Source organism: Perna viridis, chromosome 5 (assembly GCF_037379345.1).
Source record: "Perna viridis isolate PV_CMFRI_1.1 ecotype Kerala chromosome 5, ASM3737934v1, whole genome shotgun sequence".
Classification (NCBI taxonomy): domain Eukaryota; kingdom Metazoa; phylum Mollusca; class Bivalvia; order Mytilida; family Mytilidae; genus Perna; species Perna viridis.
Window position 1 is genome coordinate 5,189,598 of NC_142449.1, and position 16,435 is coordinate 5,206,032.

Genomic DNA, 16,435 nt, shown 5'->3' on the forward strand with positions numbered 1-16,435 from the left:
ATAAAGATCACTTACGCATTTCCTATTCCATTATACACCCATCTATTGATACCAAGGCCCTCATATGATGACACAGCATAATAACCACAAGTTTCCACATGGATCAGGAATAACATATAAGTCATAGTCTTTAAAATTCTATGGAGAAATTAAAATAGTTAGGTAGTTTATCATTCTATCAGAACATTAAAACATTTTTAAAGTCAGATTCCCGTCTTAAAATTGGCTGTACTATTACCAAAGGCCTAGTCATTATCTTTATGTTGTAAGTAAGACAACTGATCATCGAGTTCACATCACATTCTAAGAGTAAATCTGCTTAATCTAATTTTACGTGCTTCAAAGCTCTTAAGACTACAGCCATGGTAAAATAGTGATAGGTAGCATCCATTCAAAGACATGAAGAAACTTATCCTATTAGAATTGAAATAAATCAAGGAAACTCTATTTATCATTGTTTTACCACAGCCAGCCTGTGGTAAAACAATGATAAAATAAAATTTCTGTGATTTATTTTCTTAATTATTTCACCAGTAATTATATAAGTATTTGATCATGTACCTTAAAATATGAGCTGATCTAATGGCTTGATCACATCTCTGGTAAAATTCCCAAAATGTCTGGATCTAAAGAAAAAGATTATAAATAGATGCCTTGACAAATTTTAAATTATTTGTTGAAATCATTTGATTCATATTATAAAAATGATTGATTTTTCTTATGGTTTCTGCTCTGAAATACCTTCAAATATAAACACATTCAAAATAGTGGAATATCAAACTATTTTTTAAAATTTTGTAATTCACTTATAAGATATACAAAATAAGAAACTATGTGATGATATTTCATACACTATTTTAGAACCAGAGAGCAAGAAACACAAGTATTAATAAAAGGAGATAATCGTTATATCAATGATACTTTGACCTCAGTACCTTCATTAGTCTGGGAAGTCTGAGTAACGTAGCTGTACCATGTATACCAGTAGCAAAGTAAAATATGTCTAAAGGCATCAATGATAGTACGTCAAACTGAAAATAAAAAATGTATTAACAACAGTATCAATGAATTTGTAAATTGAAAGTCGAACAAGGTAATTTTTTGAATTTATGAGTACATCGTTGCTTATGTTTACCTTTACTTTAGGGTGCATGCTTGAATGCCATTGATGAAAGTGTCAACAACACTAACAGTTCAAGGACAAAGGTCACCAATCATGGCACATAACATATTGTCTTGAGCTTATCAAAGCTCATGGCCAATATCAAAAGCATACACCAAAAGACAAAAAAGTAAACAAACAGGACATGCATTTGTCATGAAAAAATCATTCATTTGACTTAGAGGTCAAGTTCAAGGTCCATAGTCACCAACCATTGTATGTGACACATGGTCTTGATTTGATCTACCCTAATGTCAATTATCAAAGGGCAAAAAAGTTTCAGCCCAGACAAAAGTTGTCACTGATGGACAGACTGACCACTAAAGGTCCCTTTTAAAATATGTACAGCACATCAATCTGAGGATGAAAAATGTATTAATCAAAAAAATGTAATTGCAAAAAACAACAACAACAAATTCTTAGGCTAATGCATTTTTTTCATATAAGCTTTGTGTAAAAACTTGGCACAAAATTCAAAATAAGCTTTATTCTATTTAAAAAGTTACTGGAATGAAGTGAACTAATAATATTGTGGAGGGAAAAGCATTGAACTGCTTTCCCATTAGGAACCATTACCTTAAAAATGTTTTTCTTCATGTAATGTTTCCTTGTCTTTGCTACATCAGTCTACAAAATGCATAAAATCTGACCTATAGACATACTTCAAATAATAACAACATCATTAAAATAGTCAATGAGTACGCTTAGTGTTATCATAACAATATGTTTTTTTTTTTAATATCGAAAACATATCAATAAGATCTCTAAATAAAATGATTAACCATAAAAACCTATTCTGGACATACAATCAATAATTGGAAATTGTTAAAGGACCTGAAGTCAACTGGTTCTTTTCTTATATCTTTATCCTTTGAAAAGAGTAATTGTGCTCTTTATAAAAAAAAGTTCTACTAAAGACAAAAAAAAGTATTCACTATTTTTTTCAACTATAACATAGTTAAAAGTATTTATTAGTTTTATTTACAATTTTACTGAAAGAATGTAAAAAACACAAGAAACAATTAAAGTCTACAACTACAAGGATAACATTACCTCATACACTCCACTAACTAGGTCAGCCTCAGTTTACAAGGATAACATTACCTCATACACTCCACTAACTAGGTCAGCCTCGGTTTACAAGGATAACATTACCTCATACACTCCACTAAGTCAGCCTAAGTTTTACAAGGATAACATTACCTCGTACTATCTACTAGGTCAGCCTTGGTTTACAAGGATAACATTACCTCATACACTCTACTAAGTCAGCCTCAGTTTTACAAGGATAACATTACCTCATACACTCCACTAACTAGGTCAGCCTCAGTTTACAAGGATAACATTACCTCATACGCTCCACTAACTAGGTCAGCCTCGGTTTACAAGGATAACATTACCTCATACATTCCACTAAGTCAGCCTAAGTTTTACAAGGATAACATTACCTCGTACACTCTACTAAGTCAGCCTCAGTTTACAAGAATAACATTACCTCATACACTCCACTAAGTCAGCTACAGTTTTACAAGGATAACATTACCTCATACACTCCACTAACTAAGTCAGCCTCAATTTACAAGAATAACATTACCTCATACACTCCACTAACTAGGTCAGCCTCGGTTTACAAGGATAACATTACCTCATACACTCTACTAAGTCAGCCACGCTTTAAAAACATAAATTACTTCATACACTCCACTAAGTCAGCCACGGTTTAAAAATATAAAGTACCTCATACACTCCACTAACTAAGTAAGTCGGCCTCGGTTTAAAAACATAAATTACCTCATTCACTGCACTAAGTAAGTCAGCCTCGGTTTAAAAACATAAATTACCTCATTCACGCCACTAACTAAGTAAGTCAGCCTCGGTTTAAAAACAAGTATGTCCAAGAGATAAATAAAGTCTGCTACATAATCTGCTATTAGCCAGTACAAAAGGTTCTCTTTGTTCATGTATCTGTCTTGGAAAGCAGCACGTAACGGCACAGAATATGAGTTGTACATAAATACCAAGGTTACTAAAAACAGCCAAGTCATGTAGATCTTACCTAAAACCAAATATGGACTTCATAAATATGTGTTCAATATCCTAGACTGGTAAAAACTAGAATCATAATTAAATAAAATGCTTTACAGAGAGCAGCTCGATACTACTGCAGAGGTTAAATCCTCAACAGTTAGGGCAAGTGTGGACACGTCATTCAAGCTGGATACGGCTCTGAATTTTGTTGTACACTTGATACTGGATTACCAGAATCAAAGTGGTACAAAAGTAGTTTGTAAAAATTAAACTTGACCTTTCTTTTGTCACATGAAACAATATATCAAGATTTGAAAATTTTTTGTACATCCCAGAACTAAAAACTGCCTTTTTCCTTTGGAAAATCATGTTAACAAATAAAATATGACATACTCTGTGGTTCAAACACCTTTGGTACTTTACACGTCAGCTTCCTAGATTTAAAACAGCTGAAATAATGATGTTCCTCAAGTGGTTCTCCAACAGGTGTAGGTTTGTGTCCAGGGATAAATGAATCTATTCTGTGTGTCCTCTGTGGAGGTTCCTCCATCATAGAAATAGCTAAAATACGAAAGGTAATCTTGTACATTCTTTCTTGTGATATATATGTTACTCATACCATGAAAAGTTTTGTTGTAAAACTCTTATGTTGACATTGAGCAGCAATATAAATTAATGGATAAAATAATAATACTAAAAGGAACAACAAATGGGGGATACATTATAACAGAAATTTAGGACTTTAGTAGCATTGCCAGTATTTCAAACTACACATACAGTACTTTCCCCAAAAATATTTTACTAAAGGATAATTATTTGGAAAGTGAATCAACAAAATATTATCTTTATTGCAGAAGATATCACTGGTGATGATCATGAGTTATCATGGAAGTGTATTTGACATGAGTGCCAACAGTTATATCTTGGTCACTATCACCAATTGATTTAACAATAACAAACTGATTTCACAATCACCAATTGATTATCCTATTATTTTAAAGGTTACCTAAATATATAATTTAATGTCATTTTCAAGTAAATTTTAAATTTTGTAAATTTGCTGATTGATATCCCAAATCATCATTGATGTCAAATAAAGTTCATGTCACAAGAGAAAAATTTTGTGATGTTTTGTGGAGAAAGTCCAAGATTGAAAATACACATGTGAATTACACTGTATTCATTCAATAGATCACTGCTGTCTCTATAATAATGATGTATTTAACCATTTTCATAGAATACCTGATAAAGCATCAGAATTAGCATCATAATCAAGATCTGGGGACGTGGATGGTGATGGTGGCACTGCAGTGCTGGCCTTGACCCGCTCTGTACGACTAGAGAAAGCTCGTACCAAGTTATGTAAGTGTTCACTCAGGCTGCTACTTAGGTTTGACAGCGACCCACTCCTGAAAGAACTGAAAATCCAATACATCTTAAATATATCTTGTGTTGATTCTGAATTTTCTGTATAAAAAAAATTAAAAAGATGTTTTTTTTTTCTCCTGTTTATATGATTTTAAAGCAACAAGAAATACTGTGATCAAGCTATCAAAGAAAATGCCCACTGCTTCAAAAAGAGTTAAATGTTAAACCCTTCAGTTGGATTATCTCCCTTTAGAGTTCTCTGATACTTCATGTGTTGTCTTTATGCATATTTGATGCCCAACCTTCCTATAAAATTTCATTAGAAAACATTAAAAGTGGTTAAGTAGGAGTAATTTAACAAGTATAACCCTAAACTTGGTTATCTCCTTTTTGAGTTTTCCAACAATAACTGTATTCTTTCATACAAATCTGCTAATGATGCCCAGGTTTCCCATGACATTTTATCAAAACCTCTTGAGCAATTTAGGAGGAGGACTTGCAATAACAAGGTTTAAGCATGTAAAACACTTAAGTTGTATTATCTCCCTTCTCCCTTCGGTATTGTCGTTCCTTAATATGTTCTGAGATTTCAGTAACTAACAGCTTTAAGTGTATACCTCATTTTTGACTAGATGGTGTATGTTGAGGTATTTCATGGAAACTGGATATATCATTGCATATTATTGGAATCAATTCCTAAAATAATACTATTCCTTCATGTACATCTCAAACCTTCCGAATTTTTTTTTTTAATTCCCTTGAGGGATTAAGGAGGCATAGGGCTTAAAAGAAATGTGGACAGACAGATGGCCTGACAAGATGAATCCCATATATCCCCAAATTTAGTTTACCAGCAGTGTGAATAGGCATTTTTTTTTTTAATTTTCATACTTAATTCATAAATTAAGTTTCTGCTTGATTTATGTGTGTAAATGGAAAGATTTTGTGCAAAACTAATTTATTTCATGCTAAATACAACACCAACTTGGGAGAAATTGTCAAAAAAAGTGAAGCAAAAAAAAAGTGTTAAAATTAGTTTGATTTTTGCTCCCAAATATCCTGCAACTCAAATTATTAATGGGTATTAATTTCACTTCAATTTTCACTGGTTAACATTAAAAAAAAAAAACATTAACTTGATTAATATGATAACGAGTATTTTGTAAGAGAAACAAAATTGAAAAAACAGAAGTGAAGAAAATTTGTCAGAATAATGTGCTTTTCTATTGCCATAAGATCATATTACTAACGTTTAATGGATTAAAAACAAAGGGTTAAAAAATCTTGATATGCATGTAAAACTTGAACAGAAACCTGCAACAGTCATACTAGTAAACAAGTGGCACAACAAATATTTCATTTTTATTATAAAATATAACTTTGGTTTTTAATAAGTAAATTCACTGCCAGTGGTTTATATTAGTGATGTATAGTTCATTTCCAGAAACTAGTTCATATTGACTATAAAATACAAATATTGCAGCGTACAGTTAAAGCCTGATACATCGCCTGAGTACATTTTATATGGTTATAGACTAAAGTAAACTTAGTCACATATTGCAGCATGCAATAAATAAGAACAATTTAATCCAGGATTATTAGTGCGAGATTTTTTTTATTTATGGTCTGCTGCAGCATAATAGGGCATTAAAAATCAAGATATTATAATTTCATTTTGGCTGTATGAATGAAAAAGAATGACAGCATTCAGGGGTAGATCAAGGATTTCTCGTTAGATGTGTAAATAGAATTAAGACCAAACAAAGCAAGGCATAATTTTTGGAAGTCAAGTTTGTAAACAATCAAGACTTCACACAAAAAGTTATTTTTTCCAATTTCAGAGAAAGCATATACTGGGTCTATGCCACTATGAAGCAACACCTGGCATTATTTTCACAAGTTATATAAATGAATAGTACTGTATGCATATAGTTTACATATAAGTTAAGGTGCCCCCTTCTCCAGTCAATTGGATACTGGTGTCAATATAGTTTGACCTACAGGTTAATATTGCAAGAAAATATTGGATGACAGACTTGTACATGTATATCTACAATATATGATTCCATGACATAGAGTAGCAGTATCATAATTCACCTTAATCAATAATCTGCCACACAACTGTCACACAGTTATTCAATATTTTATTATCCCTTGCAACCATCATTGTTTATTACTTAACCATAATATACTGTTCTTTCTTATTTTTGAATCCAATAGGCATTATTCATACTCTATTAATTTCCCACATACTTTAAGGGTTATGAAGAAAACCTCTTTAAAAACCTCCCTCAATTGTTAGAAACTGCAAATCATCAAAACTTTCTTATTCTAAAATTCTTAACAATGTGACCCACATTCTGAAGTTTGACTCTAAATAATGTTGATAGTAGAATATTGATTATGACATTATTGTCAAGTTGTTTTAAATCATGTTTTCAGTAAATTGACTTAATCTTTTAAAACAGAGGTGCACAAATCCTGGGTTCACGTTTCCAATAATGATCAATATAAATTTATATATAGAAAATGTGGCATCATTACCTATGACTTTTATGCCTGTAACATTTTTGTGAGATCAACAATTGATTCTTATTCTTTCACAGTCTATAAATTGTAATAATAGGACATACACATCCATCATATAACATGTTTAATAGTCACAAACACTTACTTGTATCCACACAACGATATACTATTAATTGCTCTTCAGGGCTTGTGATGTACAGACAATATTTTTTTACAACTAAACACAGGACAAAACTGATGTCAACATCATGTTTTTTTAATAAACATACATTTAAAATTGAATGTGAATATGGACAAATGTCTTATTCATCAATGTGGCCTAGTTAAGTTTGTTACTAGTGGCTCAGTGTAACCAAAGATATTGCAGACATTTACTAATCCATCTTAATCACACAGAAACTTAATCTTTTCTAGAGAGCTTATGCTCAAAAACCCCTATTAAGTTTTAAAATATCAGCTTCTGTATAATTGAAACATGAAGTTCAATAGCCTCTGTTTGCAATCTAGTTTCCAAAAGTGGACATTTTGTAGAAGACCTTTCAGCTATCATTCCTACCAAGCTTGATAGAAATCTACCAAGTAATTTTTAACAAAAATGATGACGATGCTAAATACCATGTGTTGTCATTAGCTTACATGGACTATGGTCCTGGTGAGCTAAACGAGAAAGAAATTCAAAATTCTAATTCTGAAATTGATATTACCTTTCATTGGACTCAGTGTATGTAGACGATCGTCTAGAATGGATCTTTGCCAGCTCACTCCATACTGAGTTGATACTCAAAAGTCCTGGGCTTGGTGGTGGCTGACCTAGTTTATCATATCCATTGTTTATGCCCAAGAGTCCTGGTGTTGGTGCAGCATTAAGTCCATTGTCAGATGGGAAACTGTCCCAGCTGTTGGAAGGTTTGTCACCGATGTCACCATGAGTGAACTGTATTCCATGGTTGGTATGCTGTATGTCTGTAAATAGACATGAAATATTACCCAGAGACCTTCCTGCCCTACCATCATCAAACTTGGGAACTTCTTTGTATAAATTTACTTAAAGGATTGCAAGTATTAAACACAAACTCAAGTTATTCAGGTGTTACAAGCAATCAATTCAGAACAATTTTGCTTTGCACACAGAATTATAAATTCTTTACTGTTCTACTAAATCTGAACATTATTATAAGTCTCTGTCTATCTTTGTTGTGTGCAACATCTGCATAAATTTGAAATCTAGTTACTCTCATTACTATAATACTTTTTGTAAGTTTATGAACAATTTATAATGGTATTAAGGAACCAAAAACTATTAATTCATAAAGGAAATATGTTGTACATTTTCACTGCAAAATAATTACAAAAAAGAGCCTACTCAATGCAACTATTAGTGCTGCGGACGGCTAAGGATTTTTCTAACTTTAATGGGCCTAGAGGGTATACGGCTATATCATATGTCAATGGAAAGATAAATCAATGCAGTTTTTGAATATCAGTCTTTTCTAACTGAAAAGTGGTAAAGTTTTCGCTATTTTGCTTTAATTAGGGGAGGGGGCAAAGATTGATCGACCCCAATACACTTTGATAAGTGATTTAAGAGAAATCATTTATTGTAGGTATCATAAAATAAGTAACATGTAAAGATCATATGTATAGAATTTCAAAAATGTACAAAAGAACTTTTTCGACAAAAGTTGACTATTTAATCACAGAACAAATTTGCCCTTAAAATTGGTTGCATTTTAGTGCATTTTCATTAATTAAGAGATAATAAGACACCGTATAATATTACAATGTATATCTAAATATTCTTTACTGAATAACAAATAAAATAAACATGACATTCTCGATTCGATCTACAACACGAGCTTTACCAAATGTGTTTGAAGTTGCAAATTTTCACATATTTAAACTATTAACTGTACTAAAATTGTAAAACACAGAATCGTTTCTGGACAATTTGTCTAGTTTCCACACTGTTTTATGAAAAGAGACACATGTAAAATATCTAGTCTACCTTACGTTTTGATGAAAAGACTTATGGTTTTGAGATTTATTTTATACATACAAAAATCTTACATATTTCTTGTTGCATAAGCTTGGACTTTAAATAAAACATTAAAGATTTAACCATGAATCGGGGATTCTCAAACAAAAAATGTGACTCGGTGGTTCATGATAAGGCTGGATTTCGCAATAAATTTGACAATACATAAACAGTGAACTTTGCATGGAAGCATGTGCAGTAATGCACATGCATGTTGTCACAATATTTATGTCTTATGATGTTTAACTGTGCGCCATACTGATACTTGTAATGCAATATTCTCTAGCGTGGCAGATCCACACTGTGAAAAGGAGGGTGCTAGCCCGGGTTCCTCAGAAAAGTGGGGTGTGTGCTAGGATATTTTTTAACATTTTTTTGTCAATTTTACACATGAAAATGATAAAAATATAAAAGGGGAGTGCCAATCCCATGCACCCCCTCTGGATTGGCCATTGCTCTGAACGGATTATACTAAACCAGATTCCTTGTAAAATTCTAACGCAAAAAGAAGAAAGAAGTTCAGACGCAATAAAAACTTCTTAGATTTTTTTATCTCTCAAAAAGACTCCAGCTTTAGTAGCCGTATGAATAAGACACAATGGTTTACCACATAGTTGTTATAAAATATTAGTTCATAGGAAACATCATTGTAAAGGCCAGGGGCAGATCAAGAATATTAAAAAAAGAGAGGCTCTGATCAAGATGTTTGAAAACTGGGGATGCAATCTACCGTTTGCTATATTTATTGTCTATAAGTTGTTAGAAACTTACTTTTTTTGTGGTGTAAACATACATGTACAGAGCAGTAGTAGTAAGTGGTTTGTGCATTGATGTGCGTTACTTCTGCTGTCATATTTTGACATGGTAGGAAAGTTGTTTTGAACATTTACAATGTCATAGTTTCAATTTTCAGGCAGCTAATCATGTCTACCTGCTTCATGCAAAGAATGAACAAGTGAGCCACTTTTTGGTTCACTCTAACTCTGATTTGTTATCATCTAAATACCAATAAGAATTAAACTGAATATGGGATCACAATTGTAAAAGCCTAATTCGCTGCCATAGGGTTACGGTCTTGTGCCCTCCATTCACACAATGAGAGGGGAGGGGCAGGACTGTAACCCTTGCCTAACAAAGATGCTGTAAAATCTAGGAATCAGAAATAAGCCATTCATAACTTGGAAACTTTTCTTCTAAGCAATGCCAGAGTTTCCCTCCTTCGTTTAAACTGGAATGACACCATTTATATAAGAACTGATCGACATGCGCTTAAGGAAAAACAAAGAAAAGGCATTCGAATGATTATCCTACCAATGAACCTGGTCCAAACCCCCAGTTTTTTTTCATCAAGCTAATTAATTTCTTAATTTATAAATGTTTTTCTTATGACTATTTTTGTATTTTTGGTGCTTTGTCTTGACTGTGAATATTCTGAACTTCATTACAATTTCCTCAAAACGAATATTGTTGAGTGCTCGAGTATTATACAACTTTTATTCCTGTATTAATGTTAGGGCATCATATCTAAACGTATAGCAAATACAGACTCAGTGATTCATTTGTTTTTGATTTCATGTGTGTGCGTTTATGGTTATTTGATGTCAAGAAATGTTTTATATTTTTTCCTATTTAGTCTTTGCTCCTTGATGTCTATCTGTATTATCATATCTTGTATTCAAGCGTGGTATTATTGGTTTAATTTTGTTAAAAAAAACACCAAAAAAATCAGCAAAATAATACAACAACAACAAAAAAAAGAAAAATGAGAAAAAAAGAAAAAATCAAAGCTGGCTGTGATTCTTTTAACTTATACACCTTCCTCTAAACACTGGACAAGTTTGAAAATGGATGGTCAAAGCTGTTACCTTAATGTAAAAAATGTTATTCGAATTGGAAAATTATGCTAAGACCCCGTGCTTACATATCTTAAATTTCCACTGCTGTACTCTTCAAAACTTCATACTACAGAGCTCTTCTAAAACCTTGTTTTTAAAGCTACAGGTAGAATATGTAATAAAAGTCAACAATAAGTGTACATAAATGGACAGACAGACAGACAGACAGACAGACCAGGCGATTTCTTTTTAACCCCCAAACTTTAAAAAAAAAATTAAGCACCCTACACAAGTAATAACAGAAACTATATAAAATATTTGTGGCCAAAAGAAATATACAACCACACCTGTCTATTTCAAGGCTTATTTATATGTTTTCAATTTCAAAGATATCATACAATTATTAGATATCTTATAAAGTATATGAGATATCTTTAATTTAATCTGCAATGATGTGTACAAGTACACCATGAGGTTATTTCACAAAAATATATAACAGTCATTACATATCATAAATTTTAGTATCAAAACTTTACAGTAGATCATCAAAACAGGTTGATTACATCACAGTAAGACATCAAAATCGGTTGTTTTATCTGCTCCTTGAATGGCTAAATATTTGGGATGTACACACCTGGGACGATGTGAAGAATCTGCCATTGCAAATGGTTGCTGTGTGATTATGTATCATTTTCTATAAAACATCAATGGTGGAAAGTGACATTGTAACAGTTTTTTACCGTGTTCACTAGACGATGAAGTCATAGACGAATGATCGCTAGTATTTCTTCCAATACAAATGCCAAATAGCAGCCGAAATATTCCAAAGAAGTCATAGAGAAGAAAACCTATGATTGTCTGAGAGATGATAGATGAAATTTTATATCCAATCAGAAACTAAACTAGTTTAAAATTACAGTATTATATGTGATAAAATTTAAAAGATTTCTTGTTGTAGACCCCAAATCACTTACATGGAAAAAAAACTAAAAATCTGGAGACAACATATAATTTGATCAAGCAGAAAAAGACTAAATCATTTATAAGTGACCTTGTCACATCATTTCTGCTAATTAAGTTTGCTAATCCTTAATTTAGAATTATCTAAGTATCATCATGTCAAAATGTGTTTCCCAATATGATTACAAAGGCAAAATTAAGTGGCTACACTATGAAAAAATACTTACTGAATCACATTGGCCATCATATGTAGAGGTTATTGAGGTCAAACAGTGATAACGATTACCATAAAAATCTCTGAATTAAGGCTGTTTCCCCTAATGAAAGTTCCCAATTTGCAAAACTAGAGGCTCAGGAGAGCCTGAAATTCTCATCTGGTTAACCATTTGCTTATTTCAAGAACTTAAGGAATGAGATGGGCTAAGTTAAAATCAACTGAATTGTCAAATGCAGCAACGGCTTTAAATTGCATTTTCATGACCTGAACCAGAATTTTGCTAAAGGCAACTATTTTTGAATTATTTTAAAACAAGAGGCTCCCAGGAGCCAAAATCGCTCACCTGGTTAAAGTTGGTCTTTCAAGGGCAATAAATTTAACAAGGAGTTGTCCAACAATTTTGACTCAAGAAGACTGGTAGGACTATCATAAGGATCATTTCAGCGATAGAAAGTTTCTCTCTAACTATTATAGTTTTCAAGATATTGGCTGAAAACTGTAAAAAAGAACTTCATTTTTCATCTTTCAAGGGCAATAACTCATACAAGGAGTCACCTGACAACTTTGATACCTGAAGACTTTTGAAGGCCTTATAATAAGGGTCATTTCAGCTATAGAAATCATTTTGCTAAACCTAACGGTTTTGGAGATTATGCAAAAAACTACTGTCTGACCCCTATGTTCTATTTTTAGTAATGGTGGCCATGTTTTTTGCACAGATTAAAGATCTCTACATCTGTTCTATACAGGATACCCCAAGGATCATTCATACCAAGTTCGGTTTCAATTGGTCGAGTAGTGACAGAAGAAAAGACTTTTGAACAATTGTTAATGATGGACAACAATGACAGACAACAGCATCTGACGCCAACTGATGGCAATAGCTCACCTGGCCAAAGACCATGTGTTTTGAAAATTGTAAAAAGTGTTTTGAAAATTTCAGCACAGGTCCGTCTCATGATGCTGAACAATATTACACTCTGCAAGAGTTCTGCTAAAGGCAATGGTTTTTGAGGTATTTGCAAAAAACTGCCTTCTGACCTCTATGTTCTATTTTTAGTAAAGGTGCCCATGTATTTTTCCCGAATCAAAAATCCCAACAACTATATTGTGTGGGATACCCTACGAAACAAATATGCCAACTTTCATTGAACTCTGTATCATGGTTTTTGAGAAGAAGATTTTCAAAGTTGTACATGCGAAAAATTCCCCCAAAAATTGTTTCAGGGACCACAACTCCTACATCAGTTGGCAAATCATTTTGAAAATTTCAGTATAGATCTGTCTCATTATGCTGAACAATATTACCCTGCCAGAAATTTTATAAAGGCAATGGTTTTTGAGTTATTTGCAAAAAACTGCCTTCAGACCTCTATGCTCTATTTTTAGTTAAGGTGGCCCATGTTTTTTTCACGAATCAGAAATCCAAAAAAGTCATTTTGTGCAGAACACCCTAAGGAACAATCATGCTAAGTTTACAACCTGTCAGTCAAGTAGATTCAGAGAAGATTTTTGAAAATTTGTCCATGAGGACAATGGCAGACACCAAGTGATGGCATAAGCTCATTTGGCCTTTGCCCAGGTAAGCTAAAAATTTACTCAAAAATAATCCCAAATATGATAAACCATGCCCAAATTGGCACTGGAAGGGTAGGATATTGTGTTTCTGTTCACTGATTAATCTCTTTCTTGACATCCTCTATAAAATTAATTATTTAAACTAAAAATTCAAGGTTTTGTACAGTTGTTCCAAATTTCCCAATTAAAAAAAAATATGACGCATGTTTTCCCAATAAAAAAAAGAATGATGTAGTTTTGAAAAAGGGTAACAATATCAATGAGAACCAAGATAGTCTATGCCTACAATCTTAATCATCAAGCAAATACAATAATGTATTCAGTACTTTAAAGGCATTTCGGCCATGTCTGGTTAAAATCAGGCAAGAGGAAATGATGGATGCAAAGTTAAGGCATAAGTTAACTTAGTCAAGTTTGGCTAAAAAGTAAAGAATGAAAAATGTGATTGATCTTCCTTCCATAAAGGCTAAAGATGTACAAAAAATTAGAAAAATTATTTTAAAACCTAAGTGTTATTGTACAACATTATGAATGGACAGACAGTGGTCATTACATTAATATGGCCATTAGAAGATGAGTGTGGGAAACTTTCAAATAATAGTTATTTTAGAAATCAAGTTCACACTGTTTTGTTAAAAGAAATAAATTGAAAACACAACTAATTATAAACCTACTATTTTCACTAGCGGCATGGAAAAGTAAAGGACAACTACTGTCGTCAATGTCAAATTCCTGTAACGACATGGACTCGTCCTTACTTGCCGGACTGGCCCACGCCATTTTATCTTGTTTCTGCGGCTGTTTGGCAATAATGCCCCACCAAACAGATGTAAAACTCCAAATCATAGATATATGGTGTAATTACACATTTATACTAGCCACTCTATTCCTAAAATATGGAGAAGTCAAAATGGCGAAAAAATATCAATCCATTAAAGTAATATATTTTCCACTGGAGCAAAGAAATAACAGCATCATCAATTGGAGCTTTTTTCACAATCAATACACCTCTATATTTTCACTTATTCTAAAAAGCAAAATTGAAGAAATTGAGTCATGCAAATTTCCACTAATGGCATCAAAAAAAACTAATGCAAACTGTGAAAAATTCCATTAATCTGAGTTGGATTAATGAATATTTCAATGAGATAAATATGAACAACTTCCACTGCTATACAAAATTCCTACTGATTCCTAATCATCATTCAATTAAAATCCAACATTCTTTATAGAAAGCTGTTCCAATAATCCCCAGTGTTCTATGGAAATCAAATGTACAACAGTATAACAATCTAACTATTTCAGATTAAAAACACGGTAACAGCAGCTTAAAAGGCTTTGTTCAATACCAGGCAATTATAGACTATAGATCTGAATCGTCATTTTTCTCAGCGGTATCGTTAACAGAGCCCAAGCAGTAAGGATTTTGAGTCTCCAGTATTTAATCAATAACCAACCATAGGAAGAAATAGTTTCACATGAATTGGATTTCCTGGTCTTTGGCAAAGCACACAATAAGAAGACTGACAGCCAATTCAGGGAAAACTGGTCAATAAATCTATGAACATACCATCCGATTCAGTTAATGTACACATGAGATTTTTTGTTATTTAATTAAATTTGCCTGTTAGAATGCACCTGCATATAAATGACATGATTTTTTTTTATCATAATTGATACAATTTGAAATGACTGACTGATTTTAGGCGTATTATTATACTTTATAAGAAGTATGGATATGCATGTCAATCAAATAGACCCTGTTTAGTTCTAGTTTGTGCCAGACACATTTTTCTGAAGCTGAGTAAAACCAATCTATACTTAATCTCCTATATACTTGGCAGAGAATCTTAAAGTCTTTGATATGACCTTGTTTTGGGTAAAACCAACACTTGAGGCCAGGAGACCAATGTGGCAATTAAAGATTGAGTTCATCAAGAATTCTACTTGAAATGAAATAGTAATAGAGCTTTCTTATGAGATAAAAAGTACTGTATCAAAAATCATTATAATCCATTAAAAAGTATTTGAGTAATCATACCTGAATACAGACAGACAGACAGAATAACAGTAGTATAAACCATAACAGACAGAAAACCATGAAAAATAGTACCCACAAAATTAATTTTTAACTCTATATAATGCTAAATGTTTTTTTGAAACTGAAAAAAAATTGATACTTGCCAATATGTTTACTTGAGAGAATCTGAGCAAAATTAGAAACTGTGAAATTAATACGTTTACAGTTTCATAATAGTAGTAAATAGGATTGGAGTGTTACAATATTCATGTTATTTATTTTTATTAAACATGAAATTGCATGCTTTGCAGTGTTAGGTATTACCCCACTAGTATAGGAAGTTGATGTCAGTCAGCTTACATAATTTACCCAATCCGTATAAAGCCACATACCACATTTAAAACATGAAGTTCCACATATTATCATGCTAGGTATTTCCTCACCCATACAGGAAGTTCACATTGGACAGCAAACCAAAATCACTTACAACATATGTCCCATCTATATAAAGCCACATACCAAATTTAAAATTTTAAGATCTATCCATCCATTTGGAGCCTAGATGATTGCCACAGAATTTGGATGGACAGAAAACCAGAATGTTTGACAGAAGTGAAGTGATTCCACTTTACCATCCACTCGTAGTGTGGTGATATAATGTCCAGTGCTAGTGTATACGTTTGCATTTTTGTGACAAAAAATT

At 32.4% G+C, this 16,435-nt stretch overlaps 1 protein-coding gene across 3 annotated transcripts in view; it reads right to left on the bottom strand.

Annotated features, from left to right (window-relative positions):
- LOC148615706 (uncharacterized) overlaps positions 1-16,435 on the bottom strand; it is a 36,196-nt gene that overhangs the window by 10,738 nt on the left and 9,023 nt on the right. Inside the window, exons 1-9 of one of the 3 annotated variants that reach the window (XM_088582210.1) lie at positions 14,387-15,133; positions 7,792-8,050; positions 4,433-4,608; positions 3,584-3,751; positions 3,004-3,218; positions 1,739-1,789; positions 936-1,031; positions 562-626; positions 16-138 (exon numbers count right to left, since the gene is read on the bottom strand). In XM_088582210.1, the coding sequence (XP_088438336.1) occupies positions 16-138; positions 562-626; positions 936-1,031; positions 1,739-1,789; positions 3,004-3,218; positions 3,584-3,751; positions 4,433-4,608; positions 7,792-8,050; positions 14,387-14,558 (1,325 nt within the window). In that variant the 5' untranslated portion in view covers positions 14,559-15,133. Of the gene's footprint in view, positions 1-15; positions 139-561; positions 627-935; positions 1,032-1,738; positions 1,790-3,003; positions 3,219-3,583; positions 3,752-4,432; positions 4,609-7,791; positions 8,051-14,386; positions 15,134-16,435 lie in introns of those variants that run through there. The other 2 variants (XM_088582209.1, XM_088582208.1) reach the window with 2 other exon arrangements.